Source organism: Biomphalaria glabrata, chromosome 3 (assembly GCF_947242115.1).
Source record: "Biomphalaria glabrata chromosome 3, xgBioGlab47.1, whole genome shotgun sequence".
Classification (NCBI taxonomy): Eukaryota; Metazoa; Mollusca; class Gastropoda; family Planorbidae; genus Biomphalaria; species Biomphalaria glabrata.
In genome coordinates, this window is record NC_074713.1 from 3,180,944 (window position 1) to 3,202,030 (window position 21,087).

General features: G+C 38.5%; 1 protein-coding gene across 7 annotated transcripts in view; it reads right to left on the reverse strand.

Moving 5' to 3' along the window:
* Window positions 1-21,087, reverse strand: part of LOC106069939 (muscle-specific protein 300 kDa-like) — a 224,566-nt gene that overhangs the window by 40,038 nt on the left and 163,441 nt on the right. For 5 of the 7 annotated variants that reach the window (XM_056022934.1, XM_056022931.1, XM_056022933.1 and 2 more), the window contains 2 exons: window positions 2,320-2,652; window positions 752-1,525 (listed from right to left, as the gene is read on the reverse strand). In XM_056022934.1, the coding sequence (XP_055878909.1) occupies window positions 752-1,525; window positions 2,320-2,652 (1,107 nt within the window). The remainder of the gene's footprint in view (window positions 1-751; window positions 1,526-2,319; window positions 2,653-21,087) is intronic. The other 2 variants (XM_056022935.1, XM_056022937.1) reach the window with 2 other exon arrangements.

Sequence of the window (21,087 nt, forward strand, 5' to 3'; positions counted from 1 at the left end):
ATGATGGGGTATGAATACTACTATATCCAGTAAAATGACTGAATAATCTTTTCAAAAAGTTGCCTTGTGTATTTAGAGAATCCTGTGAAAATGATGAATTAAGTCCGAGAGAAAAAAACTTAACAATTAACATAAAAAGGAAATATAATGCAGTAGAAAGACACATAGAATCATTTGTTGAGACCTCTAGTTTCCTGCTTCTTTACACTCACGACACAATACAATACTAATTCCTCATCACAATGAACATGCATAAGAATAATGAATAATGAAGTGAAGAGAGAATACACAAGAGAAATGAAAGCATTCAGAGAGAACAGAAATATAATGACCCACGTGACATGCTTTGTGGTTAAATAACTACACCTAGACTATGAAACAATCATGAAATAGTGCAATGTTCAGGCAAGCCAGTTGGGAATTAGAATAACAGCATTGGACATTATCAGATAAAGTGGAAATTACTAGGAAATGATCTCATGAATGTATGTGTCCTGATTTGTTTTTCAGCAATTAGTCAAAACAGTATATTTAAATTCTTTAAAACTGAAGCGCCCAATAGATCTTAAAAGTAATTATTCTAAAAAAATTAGTCATTATTTAAAGGATGCAATTTTATGTAGTTTTTTCTCATCTATCTTATGTATTAGTTAAAGTTTGTAAGTAATATGTGTTTACATACCCCAAAGCAGTTTTTCTAATAGCATTTGGTTGTTGAGACATACATACAACAAAACAATATGGCTGTTACCTCGTACGGGCCCAGCATCCTCAATATTTCTGTTGGGGTGCCTCCCGTTGGAGGACGGTCTGACAAGTGGATAGAGGAGGTCAATTTGTCAGCTAGAGAACTCACCATTGAGTCCATCCCGCTGTCAACACTGGAGACAGTCGCATCAGGTCCTGCATCAGTAAACACAGAAGAATAGGGAGCATTGACCTTGGAGGAAACGATGCTGCCCGAGAGAGAGGTGTCTTTTGGTGGCTGTGTGGCTGTAGAAGAGGACAATTCAAAGGAGCCTGTGGTGGCCACAGGGCTGTCCAACGATCGAGAAAGTGTGTAACTACCGGACCGATCAGATGTGGGATCAGATTTAGCTGGTATGCACTCACTCCAAGTGGGCCTCGGAATGCTATCCGTTTTTGGAGGCGGGATTTTCTTTGGTAAAACAAAGTCAAGGTCGCTAACATCATCGGATGGTGCGTACTGCGCATGCTCCCCGGATTTCGGATCCGGTAGTGACGACTCCGAAGTGGTTGGGTGGATAGCTTCCAATATCAATGGAATATCATCGCCAAAGCTGGGCAGTGAGTCATAGAACAGGTTGCTAAAGGGGGGAAGTGACGAGCTCCCCCGTTGGTGCTGTGCTGTGGCAGTGAAAAAGTCAGTGTAGGCGGACTCTGGGAGATAGTGCTTTCGGAATACGTTGGGGCTGAGCATGGCGCTGTCCAGTATCAGCTGGCGGCTCATCTCCTGAACCTCGCTCACTATGGCCTGGGCTTTCTTGATCTGCGCGGCAAGAGTCTGAAAATCGTGTACATGCAATATAAAGGTGCCGTCAAGTGATAAGCATACATCATAGTCATTAGCCAAGCTTACATGAAATAATACATTTTGGAGAGCCCATATCCACTTAGACAGAGCAGAAGACCAAAGGCAAAGAGTTAACCAATGCTTGCTACAAGATGAGTACAAAGTTTGACATTATGAATCTTATTAAGAAAGCAGAGATGTTTTTGGAACTAGAATGCAAGGGAAGTCACCGTAAATAATCAGATATCCATGCATGTGTTATCTACCTTCGATAAATTTCGTGTATGTTAAATGAAGTTAATAGTAACATATACGAAATTGTAAGGAATCTAACAGAAAAAAAAAAAAAAAACTTATAAAAGTCATCTAGTATTAAAACAGGTCTTATCTTTAAGAGTTATTAATAATTAATATAATTGTAAAATTGTTTACTTGTTTCATTTTTTTTTATCGGGCTATTTATAATGTATAAAGAAGAAAAATACAGCAATGAACTTATCAAGGAAATATTTTTTTACCAAGAGATTTTCAAACAAGGCATTTGAAAGTATAGCAGTTTAATAAGAAACTTGTTACATAGCTGTTAATGTCATTATAAACAATGACTCTTTTGTATATAGTAGATGCCAACTGGTCATTCAGTTCTAGAGACTTGATGGACTAAATATAGTAACATTACATATTACAATCATGCTGAACTAATACTAATGACAAATCAAACATGAGCATCACAGACAACATAGACAGATGTAATCACATGATACAGTATGATGGTCAAGACTTACGTTTCTTTCCTGCATCTGTTTCTTCAAGACACTCACACTGCTAGCACTCTCCGGCGAAGCGTTCAGCTTCTGCTGGGCCTCGGCTATCCCTTTGTTCAGGAGCGTCACCTGCTTGTCGTAGTGCTCCTTGTGAGCCACAGCCAGCTGCAAGCTCTCCATCTGCTCCTTCGTGGCCGTCTCGAGCAGCGCCATCTCTGACATCAGGCGTGCAGCGGGCGTGAGAGTGATCTCCCCGGAAGCATCCCCCAAGATCTGCCCAAAGCTAGCATCAGGGTTCTGGGACACAACTTCCTCTGCGTGAGCTTTGTTTTTAAGTACCTCATCGTACAGTTGCTAAAACAAAACATAAACAATATTCATTAGATGTATTTCTTTAAATTGTCGCGTGGATCTGTCTGATCATATCAGAAAGATTATTTTTTTATTCGTTTGATCTCATGCTACATCTCCTGATATTTTTTCTAAATGTAACATATAGGATTTCAATATATAAAATGTCAATTGTACAGTCTTTGGCATAGAGATAGATTAAATACATAGGGGCCTGATTGTAGGTGCAAGAGTAATTCAAACTGCATTGTAGCCAAACATGTTTATGTAGGTCTGCTCCATATCATCAGCAATGGTGTATTTTGTAAAAATAAAACAAACTTTTATGATTTTATGATTGGTTGACATTCTAAGTTAGTAAACCTTATTGTCCCCCCTTCCCAAAGAGAATACAAAGACGACAAAAATTAAATGATAATATGATATAAGAATATAATATAATTAGATCTAGTGAATGTGTTTATGACACAATTCATTCACTACTTTTTGAAGTCTACTAAGGACATACTTCCTAAGTAAAGAAGAGATCAAAAGTTAGAAAATTCGCCTTGCGAAGAAAACAAAAACAAAAATGACTAGAGTTTTTACCCTTTGAACTGTAAGACACTTTGGGGGTTGTGGTAAAATTGTTTCTTCCATTCTGTCAATGGCATAACTGTGTGTGTCTCTACCAGACATGTTTTGTTCTGGTAAAGTTAAAGTTGTATGTACAATGGAGTCACTTTTACCATCATCTACGTAGTCTGTTGTATCAGTATTAGACTCAGTCTGAGCTTCTGGTGTATTTAGAATATCCTCTCTAGAGTCTGTGGTATCAACAGTCTGGTCTGTACTATCTAATTGAATAGCAGCATGTTCAGTTTGATCTTTTATATTGATATTGTGGTCTGCGCTATCCATGCTCTCTACCGTTGGACTATAAACAACAGAGCCGCTCTCATCCGTTTTAGAAATGTTAGAATCTATAGGGTCAGCGATATCAACATTTTGGTCAGGATGGTCAACGATATTATCGATGTCCTTTATTATCGTAAGACTATAATCAGTAGATTGACCAGTAGTATCAACTTTAAGACTTGGTGAATCCACTTGACCACTGTCATGCCCAACAGAAACACTCGGACTAGGAGCAGACTCTGTTGGAGTAACTTGAGACAATTTGTTGACATTTGTTTTCCTTCTTTTGCCTTTCTTTTTACCGTACTTTTTAACAGCTGTATACGTTTTGTCAATGACATATACAGTATCCATTTGTTTTGAAATGTCAATGCTCTTCTCTAATGTAGGAGACAAAATATCATCAGAGGCAGAAATTATGTTGGAATCAGAGTAGGCTGTTACTGATTTAGTTTCAGTGTCACAAAATGGTTCATTTAATGTTTTAGCGTCCACTATTTCTGTTGCGACATCTGATGTATCCACTATTTCTGTAGCTACATTTGATGTGTCCACTATTTCTGTAGCGACATTTGATGTGTCCACTATTTCTGTTGCGACATCTGATGTGTCCACTATTTCTGTTGCGACATCTGATGTGTCCACTATTTCTGTTGCGACATCTGATGTGTCCACTATTTCTGTAGCGACATTAGATGTGTCCACTATTTCTGTTGCGACATTTGATGTGTCCACTATTTCTGTTGCGACATCTGATGTGTCCACTATTTCTGTTGCGACATCTGATGTGTCCACTATTTCTGTAGCGACATTTGATGTGTCCACTATTTCTGTTGCGACATTTGATGTGTCCACTATTTCTGTTGCGACATCTGATGTGTCCACTATTTCTGTTGCGACATCTGATGTGTCCACTATTTCTGTAGCGACATTTGATGTGTCCACTATTTCTGTAGCTACATTAGATGTGTCCACTATTTCTGTTGCGACATTTGATGTGTCCACTATTTCAGTAGCTACATTTGATGTGTCCACTATTTCTGTAGGTACTTTTGATTTTGGGCCAACTACTTCAGATGCTACATTTGATGTAATTTCATCCTTTTCTGTAGCTACAATTGGTGTACCATCAACCATTTCTGTAGCTACAGTTGTTGCAAAATCAACAATTTCTGTAGCTACATTTGTTGCAAAATCCTCTATTTCTGTACTGACATTTGATGGTATTTCATCAACTATTTCTGTAGCTACATCTGAAATGTCAACTATTTTTATAGCTTCATCTGATATGTCAGTTTTTTTGGTAAGTAGATTTGATGCTGTATCATCAGCTATTTCATTAACTAAAGTTGACGAGTCCACTGTTTCTGTAGCTAATTTTGATGTATCCCCAATTATTTCTGTAGCAAGATTTGCTGTGGCGTAATCCACTGTTTCTGTAGCTACATTTGATGTTGTGTAATTCACTGTTTCTGTAGCTACATTTGATGTTGTGTAATCCACTGTTTCTGTAGCTACATTTGATGTTGTGTTATTCACTGTTTCTGTAGCTACATTTAATGATGTGCTATCCACAGTTTCAGTAGCTGCATTTGATCTAAGTTTATCAACGGTTGTTAAATTGAATGTGTTTTCAACATTTGATGCATCAAAGACTATTTCCGTTACATTTGTACTAGTGTCGTCCACTGCTACAGCTTTATTTATTGACCATTGGTCGACTGTTTCTAAAGATTCATTTACTATTTGGTCCTTCACTGTCGCATCATCAGTTGTTGTTGAGACATGGACTATTTCGGCCTCTTCCTTCACTGTCGCATCATCAGTTGTTGTTGAGACATGGACTATTTCGGCCTCTTCCTTCACTGTCGCAGCATCAATTGTTGTTGAGACATGGACTATTTCGGCCTCTTCCTTCACTGTCGCAGCATCAGTTGTTGTTGAGACATGGACTATTTGGGCCTCTTCCTTCACTGTAGGAGCATCAGTTGTTGTTGAGACATGGACTATTTCGGCCTCAACCCTTTCCAGAGTTCCGTTTTGTTCTTTTATCCCTTGAGGTTTGGATTTTTTCTTTCTCTTCTTCTTTTTCTTTGCTTTCGTAGCAGCTTGCTGGAAGTTGTCAGTTTCTGTCCTTTCTTTCAATGTTCCAGCGGCAGAAACAACTGTTGTATCTTCCAATGTTTCTGTTGCAGATATAACTATTGCTTCTTTCAATGTTTCATCGGCACAAATTGTTGTAGTATCTTCCAATGTTTCAGCGGCAGAAACAACTGTTGTATCTTCCAATGTTTCTGTTGCAGATATAACTATTGCTTCTTTCAATGTTTCAGCGGCAGAAATTTTTGTAGTATCTTCCAATGTTTCAGCGGCAGAAACAACTGTTGTATCTTCCAATGTTTCAGCGGCAGAAATTGTTGTAGTATCTTCCAATGTTTCTGTGGCAGAAAGTACTGTTGTACCTTCCAATGTTTCAGCGGCAGAAATTGTTGTAGTATCTTCCAATGTTTCAGCGGCAGAAATTGTTGTAGTATCTTCCAATGTTTCAGCGGCAGAAACAACTGTAGTATCTTCCAATGTTTCAGCGGCAGAAACAACTGTAGTATCTACCAACTTTTTAGCGGCAGAAACAACTGTAGTATCTTCCAATGTTTCAGCGGCAGAAATTGTTGTAGTATCTTCCAATGTTTCTGTGGCAGAAAGTACTGTTGTACCTTCCAATGTTTCAGCGGCAGAAACAACTGTAGTATCTTCCAATGTTTCAGCGGCAGAAACAACTGTAGTATCTTCCAATGTTTCAGCGGCAGAAACAACTGTAGTATCTTCCAATGTTTCAGCGGCAGAAACAACTGTAGTATCTTCCAATGTTTCAGCGGCAGAAACAACTGTAGTATCTTCCAATGTTTCTGTGGCAGAAATTGTTGTAACAACTGTTGTATCTTTCAATGTTTCAGCGGCAGAAACAACTGTAGTATCTTCCAATGTTTCAGCGGCAGAAACAACTGTTGTATCTTCCAATGTTTCAGCGGCAGAAACAACTGTTGTATCTTCCAATGTTTTAGCGGCAGAAACAACTGTTGTATCTTCCAATGTTTCAGCTGCAGAAACAACTGTAGTATCTTCCAACGTTTCAGCGGCAGAAACAACTGTAGTATCTTCCAATGTTTCAGCGGCAGAAATTATTGTAGTATCTTCCAATGTTTCTGTGGCAGAAACAACTGTAGTATCTTCCAATGTTTCAGCGGCAGAAATTATTGTAGTATCTTCCAACGTTTCAGCGGCAGAAACAACTGTTGTACCTTCCAATGTTTCAGCGGCAGAAACAACTGTAGTATCTTCAAATGTTTCAGATGTAGAAATTGTAGTATCTTCCAATGTTTCAGTGGCAGAAACAACTGTAGTATCTTCCAAGGTTTCAGCGGCAGAAACAACTGTTGTATCTTCCAACGTTTCAGCGGCGGAAACAACTGTTGTATCTTCAAACGTTTCAGCGGCAGAAACAACTGTTGTATCTTCCAATGTTTCAGCGGCTGAAATTGTTGTAGTATCTTCCAATGTTTCAGATGTAGAAATTGTTGTAGTATCTTCCAATGTTTCAGTGGCAGAAAAAACTGTAGTATCTTCCAATGTTTCTGTGGCAGAAACAACTGTAGTATCTTCCAATGTTTCAGCGGCAGAAATTGTTGTATCTTCCAATGTTTCAGCGGCAGAAACAACTGTAGTATCTTCCAATGTTTCAGTGGCAGAAACAACTGTAGTATCTTCCAATGTTTCAGATGTAGAAATTGTTGTAGTATCTTCCAATGTTTCAGATGTAGAAATTGTTGTAGTATCTTCCAATGTTTCAGCGGCAGAAACAACTGTAGTATCTTCCAATGTTTCAGCGGCAGAAACAACTGTAGTATCTTCCAATGTTTCAGATGTAGAAATCGTTGTAGTATCTTCCAATGTTTCAGATGTAGAAATTTTTGTAGTATCTTCCAATGTTTCAGTGGCAGAAACAACTGTAGTATCTTCCAATGTTTCAGCGGCAGAAACAACTGTAGTATCTTCCAATGTTTCAGCGGCAGAAACAACTGTAGTATCTTCCAATGTTTCAGTGGCAGAAACAACTGTAGTATCTTCCAATGTTTCAGATGTAGAAATTGTTGTAGTATCTTCCAATGTTTCAGATGTAGAAATTGTTGTAGTATCTTCCAATGTTTCAGTGGCAGAAAAAACTGTAGTATCTTCCAATGTTTCAGATGTAGAAATTGTTGTAGTATCTTCCAATGTTTCAGTGGCAGAAGAAACTGTTGTATCTTCCAATGTTTCAGTGGCAGAAATGGTTGTTGTATCTTCCAATGTTTCAGCGGCAGAAACAACTGTAGTATCTTCCAATGTTTCAGTGGCAGAAACAACTGTAGTATCTTCCAATGTTTCAGCGGCAGAAACAACTGTAGTATCTTCCAATGTTTCAGCGGCAGAAACAACTGTAGTATCTTCCAATGTTTCAGCGGCAGAAACAACTGTAGTATCTTCCAATGTTTCAGTGGCAGAAACAACTCTAGTATCTTCCAATGTTTCAAATGTAGAAATCGTTGTAGTATCTTCCAATGTTTCAGCGGCAGAAACAACTGTAGTATCTTCCAATGTTTCAGCGGCAGAAACAACTGTAGTATCTTCCAATGTTTCATCAACAGTATTTAACAGTTTTTCAACTGCAGCTTTTGTTGCTGGGTCATCCAGTGTACTTTTTGTACCTTCTGTTGTTTCACAAATAGCAATATGTTTTATCAGGTTGTTAAATGTATCACTATTAATTGACTTTAAAGAAAGAGCAGCGCCGCATTTTTTAATAACTGAAGGCGTTGTTTTTATAAACGATTCGATCCTATCTACTTCAAGAATTGGCTCAAGTTCATCAGAGAATTTTGTTCTTTCATCTTCTCTGACCAAGTTACTGTCTGTTTGGTTCAAACACTCTCTGTTTGGAAGTATGCTAGCATCGCTTGAATCACCAGACTGCAACTGGTCACTTTCTGAGGACATGGACTGGGTATCAGCATTAGGCGGTTCTGAACCATCTTCCTGGCTGACGTCTGAACTACCTGAATGGCAAATATCAGGCGAAGTGACCGCTGCAGAATCGACAAGCTTTGAATTCACATTTCTTTTTCTCTGTGATCGACTCTCAGATTTTCGACTAGTCGGTGTTTCTTTAGTTTCCATAGTAACCGGGTCTGACGGCGATGACACATCCATCGAAATTTTAGGTAAAGTATTTTCTATTGTTTCTGAGCTTTCCTCGCGTGAAGGTATAATCTGGGAAACTTCCGTTTTAATAGTCGAGTCTCTTGCTTCAGAAGCAACAAGATCTGGAGTCTTCTTTAGTCGACGATGTGGTTTTAGAATACGACGATTACTGGTCGCCATGTTTAATAAGGTCCCGTCTTCAGTGCATAGGAAATCTGAAAGAGTTCTACATTCTGATATTGAGTGACCATGTAGGATATCGGACATGAATTCTTCTGCACTTGGGAAATTATTCTCATTTTCTTTCTGCTCTTGATGCAGACCTCCACCTAGAGGAATGTCGAGTTCAGTGCTTTGCAATACATTGATTTCTGCTGGGACTACTTCCATTCTGTCTTGGGGACCATCAGAAGTCTCAGTAAGGCAAGGGTTTAAGACAGTGTCGGTTCCTGAATTTGAAAGTCCATTTCCCATGTCATCACAAGTCACCTGTTGATCAACAACATTGGTGTTGATTTTTTTCTGTTTTCTACGATTCTTTTTGTTGACAACTAGAGTGAAGCTGGCATCCTCTAGTTTAGCCTCTGTTTGATTTAAGATGCATTTCTCTTCAGTTTGATCACTAACATATGTTTCATCTATATGACCAGTGACGATTCTTTCATCAGTTTGATCAATGACAATTAATTCATCAGTTTGATCAGTGACAGTTAATTCATTAGTTTGATCAGTGACAATTAATTCATCAGTTTTATCAGTGTCAGTAAATTCAAGTGTTTGATCAGTGATGGTTAATTCATCAGTTATATTAATGACACTTAATTCATCAGTTTGATCAATGACAGTTAATTCATCTGTTTGATTAATGACACTTAATTCATCAGTTTGATCAATAACAGTTAATTCATCAGTTTGATTAATGGCAATTAATTCATCAGTTTGATCAATGACAGTTAATTCATCAGTTTGATCAGTGACAGTTAATTCATTAGTTTGATCAGTGACAATTAATTCATCAGTTTGATCAGTGTCAATTAATTCAACTGTTTTGTCATTGATGGTTAATTCATCAGTTATGTTAATGACACTTAATTCATCAGTTTGATCAATGACAGTTAATTCATCTGTTTGATTAATGACACTTAATTCATCAGTTTGATCAATGACAGTTAATTCATCAGTTTGATCAGTGACAGTTAATTCATCTGTTTGATCAGTGACAGTTAATTCAACTGTTTGATCAGTGATGGTTAATTCATCAGTTATATTAATGACACTTAATTCATCAGTTTGATCACTGATGGTTAATTCATCAGTTTGATCTGTAAGAGTTAATTCTTCTGTTTGATCAGTGTCAGTTAATTCATCCCTTTGATCAATGACAGTTAATTCATCAGTTTGATTAATGACAGTTAATTCATTAGTTTGATTAATGACAGTTAATTCATCAGTTTGATCAGTGACAGTTAATTCATTAGTTTCATCAGTGACAATTAATTCATCAGTTTGATCAGTGTCAGTAAATTCAAGTGTTTGATCAGTGATGGTTAATTCATCAGTTATATTAATGACACTTAATTCATCAGTTTGATCAATGACAGTTAATTCATCGGTTTGATCAGTGACAGTTAATTCATCAGTTTGATCAGCGACAGTTAATTCATCTGTTTGTTCACTGACAGTTAATTTATCTGTTTGATTAGTGACAGTTAATTCATCAGTTTGATCAGTGTCAGTTAATGCAACAATTTGATCAGTGACAGTTAATTCATCAGTTTGATCAATGACAATTAATTCATCAGTTTGATCAGTGTCAGTTAATTCATCCCTTTGATCAATGACAGTTAATTCATCAGTTCGATTAATGCCAGTTAATTCATCAGTTTGATCAGTGACAGTTAATTCATCAGTTTGATCAATGGCAATTAATTCATCAGTGACAGTCAATTCCTCCGTTCGATCAGTGACAGTCAATTCCTCCGTTCGATCAGTGACAGTCAATTCCTCCGTTCGATCAGTGACAGTTAATTCCTCCGTCCGATCAGTGACAGCCAATTCCTCCGTCCGATCAGTGACGTATTTTTCCTCAGTTAGAGCAGTAGCGTCTACTTCAATTTGGTCGGTGATATATTTTGTCTCTGTTACTTGTACATCTTTAGGTTTATCCGAGATGAATGCTTCATTGGATTTATCAGTGTCATCATCTAATACAACTGTGTCATACTGAATTATGTTTATTCTATGTATTGATCTATTTTCCTCCTCCTCATCTTGAATGAGCGTGTCATATGTCTCTGGGTGTGTACTTCTATCAACCAGAGTTGTCACCTGTCTATCACAGTATAGATCCAACAGATCTTCTTGAGACTTGCTGCTCACCATACGACCATTCTCTGAACAGCTGGTGCTAGGTAAATTATGCATCATACCGCTGTCCACTAACTTCAACCCAACGTCTGAACACTTTATGACCGTCAGGCTACCCTGTTGACTTCTCTCCGATTGAATGTCCCGAATGTCTTCCTGTGAACCCCTGGCCCCAGCAGAGTCCTTTAACCCAGAGAGATAAGTCTTAGAATCTTCGAATGGACTCAACAGTGATGGTTCATTCTCAGAGCCATCGTCAGTCTCACTTACAACGGTCACCACGCGTTCCGTGTCCGTCTGATAGGAGGAGTCCTCACTGTCTATCTCTCGTGATGGCGACTTTTTGATCCCGCGCCCCAACAAAGCGATCTTTTCCGACACCCTGAACAGCTCCCTCTTGACACTTCGTCCCATCAATGTCGCGTCACGATGGTCAACATCCACTGTTTTCCTTCTGTCGATAAACATTTCGGACTTGACTCGCGGCGAGTCCACCAGTTGAAACGTGTCCTCGCAGAAAGATTTAGATTCCAGGTGAGTCAACTCCACCTTCTTCCCATGGATCTCATTAAACACCTCAATGATCTGAGGCTCGATGATGAGACTCGTTTGAGAGAAGTCTAGAAAGATTTCGGAGCGCTCGAGAATTGAGTTGTTCGAGTCACTGGTGTACATGGAGTCACCAGTGTCCACAAATGTATCATTGGAGTCAAAGGTCATAAAAGAATCGCTGGACATGTCGGCACTCCAGTAATCCACAGAATCATCCATAGAGCTACTAAGAATAGGACTCTGTAATGGATCAGTTATGTCCGTGCTGTATCTAACAGAAGAGGCGTCTTCAGTATCCACTATTTTCCCCCAGACGACGTTAATCTCTGAGATTAGTCTTGCTTCTTCATCCTCATCGGCACTGCTGTCTGGGGGACCCACTCTAAATTCCAAACAGGAGACGTGCCTGGTCCCAATGCCGGACAGATCTTCTTTGTCAACCTCCAAGGTTTTCCTCCTTTCCACAAGCCTGTTAGAGAGCTGACTTCTTCGGCCGTCCTGGTCAATGCTAACTGACCTTCGGACCTGCCGTAAAATCTTCACCCCACCTTCGATGCATGGGCTTTCAATGATATCCGTGTGAGACAATGACGTGGAATCTGGCTCAACCTGCACATGGCTATCTGGATCTTCAGACCGGACAAGCACATGGCTATCTGGATCTTCAGACCGGACCAGCACATGTTCCAGTGCAGTATGACCAGAGACTTTGACGGGAGTAAAATATCCAATTGTGTCATGTTTTAATTCTAAATTCTCCGTAGCATCAACAGTTTTCTCTGATGGCCTAGTGTGAATATTCAAGGAATGAGCATTGTCAGCATCCTCATACCAAAGCTTTTCAAGAAAATCATCAGAACACTGACCAGTGGGTAGTGATGTTTCCCGCTGACCACTTGTGTTTCTCTGTTTAATAATCTTCCACTGGCCGGAGCTTGTCTGTTGATCATCAAGCGTCCACTCAGTTCTATCTACAAATGTACATCTGTCTGCTTCTTCTTCCTCCATAACGGCAACTTCTTTTGCTATTCAGAAATGATAACAAATTATGTCAACTACGCCGTCTTTGTGTTGACTTCTATTTTTGCTTGTGGTAATGATAGTATAGTCAGGTCAACATCTCAAGAGTTGTAGTTGGCACGAGCTGGACTCAGTCAACCAAGAAACGAACAGCACAAAGCACTACCATAACATCTCCCAAATGTTCACTCAAGTGTGACACGCTTCCTTTACTATTCCCATCAAGCATGAAGATCTTCGGCTTTCAACATAATGTCGGAATTCACCATGTGCTGTCCTAAAATTTGATAGTTATGAACTTTGTCTTATCCCAGAGATCCAGCACTAAATTGAGAGTTTATTTACAAGTTAGAAACTAATGACTCGATATCTAGCCGATTGTCACACAAACTTATAAGAACTCAAGTCCAACGTGTATTGCACTACTGTACACAAGAAAAGAAAATCCATTAAACTTAAATCACAATGTAGAGATCTAGAAACAAGGCCTAAATGTTAGTTAAGAAACAAGACTTGTGTGGCATAACAAATCTATTACATCTATTAAATCATAACGCGTGAAATTATAAACATCAGTTAGATTTCTAGTCGTCTTGTGCATGTGTCTAAAAGTAAGTCTTCTTAAACCAGATCATGTCAATATTCTAATAAGTTAAAATTTCTAGTCGTCTTGTGTATCTCAAGGTAAGTCGTCTTAAACCAGATGACGTCAATATTCTAAAAGATTTCTAGTCGTCTGGTGTATCTCAAGGTAAGTCTTCTTTCACCAGTTCACGTCAATGTTGTACAAGTACTATCAGGAAGATTTGACTTCTTGTAGTCTCCTTCAGCTCTTATTAAAACCAACCAAATCCTACAAACACAAAACCATGTCCTAAGAAGTATGCAACTGGCTATCAGTCTCCTGAATATAAGCGTCTATGAAACGATGAGAACGTGATACGATTCTAGACACGAAACTAAATGCAAGACTTCGAAGGACGAATAGCACAAAGATCTAATGTGGATCAACATTCTAATCAAACATTTATCCTATTGTTACTGAATGTCTCAGGTTATCAACGACTGGCTCAGGCTGTTATTGATTGGCCCAGGTTGTAAAATGTGTTTGATTAACATATCGAATGCCTAAGAGCTGGGCTTAAGATATAAATTCCATAATTATATGAGACTGAGGTTTCAAGTAACAATTCTATTTCAGAACTAAAAAAAAAATTCTTTTCCAAGCCACTTACGTATCTGAAGAAAAAAAATTTTCTTTAAATGAGGATCAGTCAGTAAACAACAATTCTGAGCCTGCATCATTTAGAGTTTTAGACAAACCTAACATTAGTTGAAGAAAATGAAGGAGGTGGGTCATTGTGCTGGGCACATGAACACCTGGTAAACCATCGACCACAGAAACAGATGACCTTTAAATCATCTGCTCCATAGATCACAAAGTCAAGAGGTATTTTACTTTACTTACTAATTAACGTAGACATTTAAATAAAAGAAAAACTAGCAGAATTTTTTTTTTATTTGGCTGGTTGTCTTCAACTTAGTATTTCCAGTTTTTTTCAATTTTACATTAATTATGTACATAAAAAAAAGTAGGTGTGTGTATGTAGGCCAGTGCAGGTCACACACACACACAAAAAAAAAACATGAACAAAAGAATACATTTCTGAGGGTTGCCCTAAGACCATTATTAGTACAGCCTAACAGAGTACAGAACTTCAGTTCTCATTATAATGCTAGGTGTCATATTCATGTCAATAGAAACCTCTGTTTATAAAGCTAATAACAACTCTGTCTATCTGGTAAAAACTTTGAACACGTTATTTCACCCACACCCCTTCTGAGGTAGAAACTTTCCACAAGTATTTATTGAGCTTAACAAAACATAAATTAAAAAAATATATATATATAAAATGAGTCAATAAATTACTGGTAAATATTTTGTTCGAAAAGAGAAATTAATCCTCCATTATTAAGAGATATGGCTCAATCTGTGAGATTTTATCGCTTATATAATAGTAGGGCCTTAAAAGTCCATACTTGGATCAAGCGCAAACTTTCCACCATTATTGAGTGTACTTAAATAACATGAATCAATACAAAACAAATTTCCATTTGGCTTGATATCGAAAAGGAAAATAAGTTTTACATTATTGAGATGTATAGTTGTCAATGTGGACTTCTTCCCCTTCAATAAGCTTCTTTTTTTTATGTTGTTGTTTTTTTCACAGCGACTCCACTCCGATGTGTTAGTATAATAATGTAAGGGTCAAACAACAAACTGACTGCACAGTTTATCACTTGATCTAAGACGATAATACAACGATCTACTCTGCGATTCTTTAGTACACTGTCTATCTTACTCAGAAGTTTTTACTTAGTCTCCGGACTTCACTAGATATTAAAATGAGACTCACTGATCTCTTATCAAAACAAAAGAAACGAAAACAGCATAGTCGGTATGATAGTAAATTGTTGAAATATTTCTCACAATGATAGAAGTGACGCCGGATAAAGTAAAAAGATGGACAGTGCAATTAACTAGATTACGTCGACCTTGGCACCAGTTCAAGCCAGTTTGTTTGTTTTTCTGGGAAAACGAATGAATATTCCCGATCAGTGAGTAAAATTACGTAGGAATAAAATCTTCAGAAAACTTTGGGAGTCTGGCTTGGGATTGAAGGAAATATTGATGAAGTTAAAAAGACTGTATAATGTAAGCAGTTCAGAAATACTTTCCAATAACATCACTAACATATCATTGCCAATCTTATGGTACAATAAGTAGGACCTAGAGCGTTCCCCGTCATATAAAAAGTCAATGAGACACAAAAACAAGGTACATTGTGCGTAGCTAGCAAAAAAAAAGGTCCAGCAATGCAGTTGAAAGTATTCAGTCTACCCTCCTCACACTCAAAAAGAACGACTCTCTGAATAGAAGTTGTACTTTCACTCTTGCAGGTCTCCAACCAGTAGTCTCAACGTCTCAAGGGCGTTTACAAAGAAAAAAAAAACGGCTGTTGAGGAAACATGCGCGGGATAAAAGTTCGTGTGAAAGGGGCGGATCTTTTTTTTAGTGTAAATGGTAAGCCAGAGTAACACATGTCACTGACAAATATATTAATTAATGAATCATCTTCATATGTAGGTCACGGCACAGCCCACCTTCAATCACACAACGAAACATGGCGTGCACAATTGCTCACATCTATAAATAGAATGCACGTGCCCTTGTGTTACTCGTTTCTACAGCCTACTTTAAAAAAAACAAAAACGGCCCTATGGTACAACGCTACCACACCCAGTGAAGAGGCTTAAGTTATTTTTAGAAACAATCCGTTGTCTGGTGAAATATAGTCTTTTTTTTTTTTTTCTAACCGGTTTTCATGCCAGTGACATTTCTTTGAACGGCAACAAAGTGTTGTTTTTTTTCTTGCCGTGACAAAACAACATAACAGGGAATACAAGAGATCAACACATCATTTCACAAGCCACATCTTTGGAACTTCCTTTGTAGTTATAACTAAATATCATACAGGATGATCTTTAGCCATGTTCAGAGACACTGCACAGCCTGAAGCATCATTATCTATTAGATGTCATGAAGTGCTATGAAGCCCATGACATTGTGACGTAGGAGACAGTTGTTTTACCAAAGCTGTCTACTTGCTGCTTTGCGTTATCAAGTTCAATTCCAATCTAACTAGCTATAGAGATACACCCTTGGCTACACGGTGTCTTGGAAAGAGAGAAATTACGGCACTCAAAATCAGGGGTGTAGCTAGGAATTTTCCATCATTTGGAGGCTTGGGGGGCTTAACCTCTTTGGGGGCCCCAGCATTTTGCGTAATATTTAATATAAAAAAAACACTCATTTGGTTGGGGGCCTCCCTGAAGTGGGTGCCGGGGGGGGATTTTCAAATTCTCCCCCCTCCTCCCACCACCCTAGCCACGCCACTGCTCAAAATGGACCCCGATGAATCATGTCGTCAATCCGAAATTTCCGATTAGTTCTGATTGACTTGATGATTCTCAAGTTTCCAGACACTGCGACATTGACCAAAGCTTTTAATTAATATTCAAATGACCTCTTATCAGTAACGACCTTCGGACTACGGGAAAGGTAAGATCTCGAAGAAGGATCTAAATGAGCACATATCAGCATTTTCCTATTCCACGTAGGACGCGTTGACTCACAGGGAAGACTTTGAGGCTACAGCGCGATTCAAAACGTGTCTAAGGGAACCCCCCCCCCCCCCATTATTCTGTTTCTCACCTCCCTGTACTAACTTAATCTGCGACTACAACAATACAGCTAAAACATGTCCTAGATGAAGGCAGGGCTAAATGACCACAGGAAGAACGATTGGCTAGACGCGATGCAATCAATTAGTCACGTCAGAAATCAATACGCTGGAGCTTCACTAAAATGTCAGCGACTAATGCGTGGGGGAGGGGGGGGGGAAGATGTCAACAGCTGTGTATGTGTGACGGGAGGAAGAAAATCGAAGCGCCAACATGCTGATCAGTCAGGTGTGGAAAAAGAAACAATGCCTTCAATTGCACTCACGTTGAGATTCGACTGAAGTAAGAAATGACAAACATTCGCCTAATAATATAAACTACTAGACAAAAGAGAAACCAGACATCAAGACATAAAGCAAGCCATATAACTAAAAACATGACACACAAGCCATATAACTATAAATAGTGTCAACAATGTTCACAGTGGGGTACACTTGTAGATACAGTTTTGTTATGCTAGAACTAGGACGATAAAAAAAAAACCTAACCATATGGACCTGATTTTGTGACTCCTAGATTCTGCTGTAAGAGTTATCTTGGAATAATTTATGGCGACAGGGGCACAGAAAACTTGCAGTGGTCAGACACAAACACATTGAGACACAGAAATGTCTGGAAATATGGCGTCGTTTAAGTTTATAATCTGCTTGGAGTTTACTACTTTCTACATACTTTTGAGTGTGTAGCTTGCTCTGTGTGAAGAGGCGGGTGAGAGGGGTTCTGAGTCCCAAGTTGGAAATGTCCCATCAGAACGACTCAAATCTGATGTGATTAGCAAAAATATGTTATACTTCTACAGGGGTACCCTTGCTAATTTAAAATCGAATCTAAGCCACTAGATTCATTTAACACAATCACGTGATATAAGTATTGATTCAAAATAAAAAGTTGTTTTTTATTTGAGGACTTCGTCTCACTTCGTGGTCCCGATTAAGTCCTTGAGGGGCGCGATGGTTGAGCGAACCTGGGGTCCTGGATTCGAATCTCAGTGAAGACTGGGGTTTTGAATTTCGGGATTTCCAGGGCGCCCCTGAGTCCACCCAACTCTAATGGGTACCTGACTTTAGTTGGGGAAAGTAAAGGTAGTTGGTCTTTGTGCTGGCCACTTGACACCCTGCTCGTTAACCGTTGGCCACAGAAACAGATGACCTTAACATCATCTGCCATATAGGTCTGAAAGGGGAACAACATTAAATCCTCTGGCAGGGGTGGGTTATATCTGTCGACATTAGAACAGCATAAAGCTATTCACAAAGGTTAAATTGAATTCAATACTTAGAACACGCTTGTGCATTAGTAAAGTGATGTATGCGAGATGCTTGCCAAACTTTCTAGAACCCACTGTCGTTCCGTCACGTTGAACCAGGATTTAAAAATAAATACTTAATAAGCCGGTTGCGATTCTGAAATCGATTCCATTTAAATGTATATTTATGTTTCCATCTAAATAAGGACAGATGAGAAATAACATTCCCCATTAATAACAAAATGTATAACATTTACAACAGGCATACCAGAGGAACAGCTTAAAATTTACATTTAAATGTAATTCCTCAATCAGACTACTTAGTACATCTAAGTTTTTGCAAAATAGTTTAAAATATAGCAAATAACCCGTTTTTATTTTTTTAATGACAAATGTCTGCATAAAAATGCCCTAGCAAGAGAGCGTCAAATCTTAAGACTCTTCACGTTCTAATTAGAACACTTCATGAAGGTGTTTAAAAATCTTAAGACTCTTCACATTCTAATTAAAACACTTCATGAAGGTGTTTCAAACAATCCGATGTAGCAATAGTTGTAGTTTTGTTTTCTTTTCTCTGTTTCTATTCAATGCATAATGGGAAATAAAAGTTCAACAAATATTGACTAGAAGAAACAATTGACGTCCAAATGTTAGGTATCAGATGACCTACAAGTATAAAACCTGGGATGCTAGTCCAGCATGTACTTTTAAAAGCTGCCTGACATTTCACGTATAATTACTTTTAGTAGGTAAACTGTACGTAAACATACATACAAACAAACAAACACACACACAATAAGTGTGAACTTGAAAACAGAATAAGACTTAAGTCTAGATATTTCCTTTTTTAGTTGAAGTGATTTATTAGCGTCTTCTGAATAAAGCCAACAATGGTAACCCTACATATTTAAATAGCAGCAGAACAGGCTTGTCCCCTTTGTCAGAGCAAAACCTTATTACGGTGTATGAATATTGTCTTCTAAAACACGTTGGTTTAGTTTTAACCACACCCCCATGAGCCGCCCCTGTACCCAACAATCAAAACGAACGTGGAGCCCCAACAACCCGTATCACACACCTGTGTCCTTGCCGTGACGAACGTGGCGCCAAAGCAACTTTCCGTTATCGATTTAAATGTACTGTAAAATTCGTTCAAGAAGACAGGCAGTGACTACCAGTGACTACCAGGTGCACAAAAGACAGTAACTTACAGTAAATGAACAACTTTATAGTCTCACAACAAGAGTGGGATTTTAGCGCCCCGCCCACAAACATATTCCAAAGAGTCAAGGTGCAGTGCTGATAGGCACGTGTTTTGTATTTAAATAAGGATCAAAATATTTTCACAAACAAAAACGTCTACAAAGTCAAGTCACGTGGTTTGTGTCTAAAAGTTCTCATGAATAATGTTAGAGCTAGAGACTTGTTTGTTTTGTTCAAATGTATTTTATTCCACAGCAACACTTAAAGGTCTTTTAAAATTGAAGACAAAATCATAGGCCTACTTGTGCGTGTACAAATGTAGAACCCATGAGGTTATAACACCAAACGATTCACTCTTAGATTGGTCCATTGACTAATGTTATATGTCAAGTCATTGTCAGTCATTGCCTCCAGCAGTCCACGTGTGTCATGACAGTGAGAATAAAATAAATTCCATCAAGAGTGATCGCTGAATGTGACATAAATGAGTGATACCAACGCAAGCTCACGTAGCCATTGTTTACACACCAGTTCAGTACAGTGAATACAAAACTAAGACTTTAAATTAACGACACAATACATGCTGAGCTTTGTTGCTGGGAAATAAGAGTCTATGAAGCTTAGTCGGGGTGATAAGAGTCAACACTTTAGTGTACACAACAAGCTTTGATGCCAAGCAGTCTAAGATCCAATGTAGCCTGCCTCTTTACTTGATCACCTTCATTAGTATAGATAGGGACACGGTTAGGAGGGACACTTTTAGAAATGTATCAATTTGAATTCTACATAACTTAATGAAGAAACTTTATCTTCAATCACAACAAATTTCCTCTTCAATACTTTTATTAGAAATAGAATGAATATCTTAACATGTGACAAGCACAATACCCACCACCTCTAATACCCACTAGACTACTTATAACGAAATCGAAATATTACTCATTGCCACTGTAAGTCCTAAATCTACTTAGAGCAGAGTGACATGATGAATGGGTCAGTGTGACATGACAGAGTGTAATGAGAAGCAGCTTCCATCAATGAATATTTACACGTTAGACTTAGTGGGGAGCGAACAACCCACGTGTCACAAATTTAGGCCACACGTCCCATCTGTTACTAATGGTAGTCACACCAAAGTTTGAATCCACTCGACTCTACAGAAGAATACATTGACTCCCTGCCTTAGGAACCGATCAAGAGGATTCCGTGATTCAATACTACTTAATGTATGACAATACACTAAGCTATCACTACTATGAATCATTCCCTAAGTGGCTCAAGAAGTGTTGGACGAGGGGAAACAAAACAACAGCTCTCCATTGACCTCTTAGTTTCACTGTGATAGTTCAGACAGCGTACGTAGTTCTAAATCAAGTTGTAATGCCTCAAACTAGAAGTGTACCACAGAAAGTATCTACGAGCTTGGGAAAGTATGTCAGACAGAGCAAAAAAACACGGCAGCTAAACGCATGTCATATAGTACAAGACATCTTAGGAGGAGAAAGAGAAAAGGAAGAGGAGAGAGAGAGAGAAGCGGAGAATGAAAAAGATATGGGGGGGGGGGGGGGGGTTAGAGTCTACTAGGAGGGGGGTGCTGGTGAAGGATTTTTATT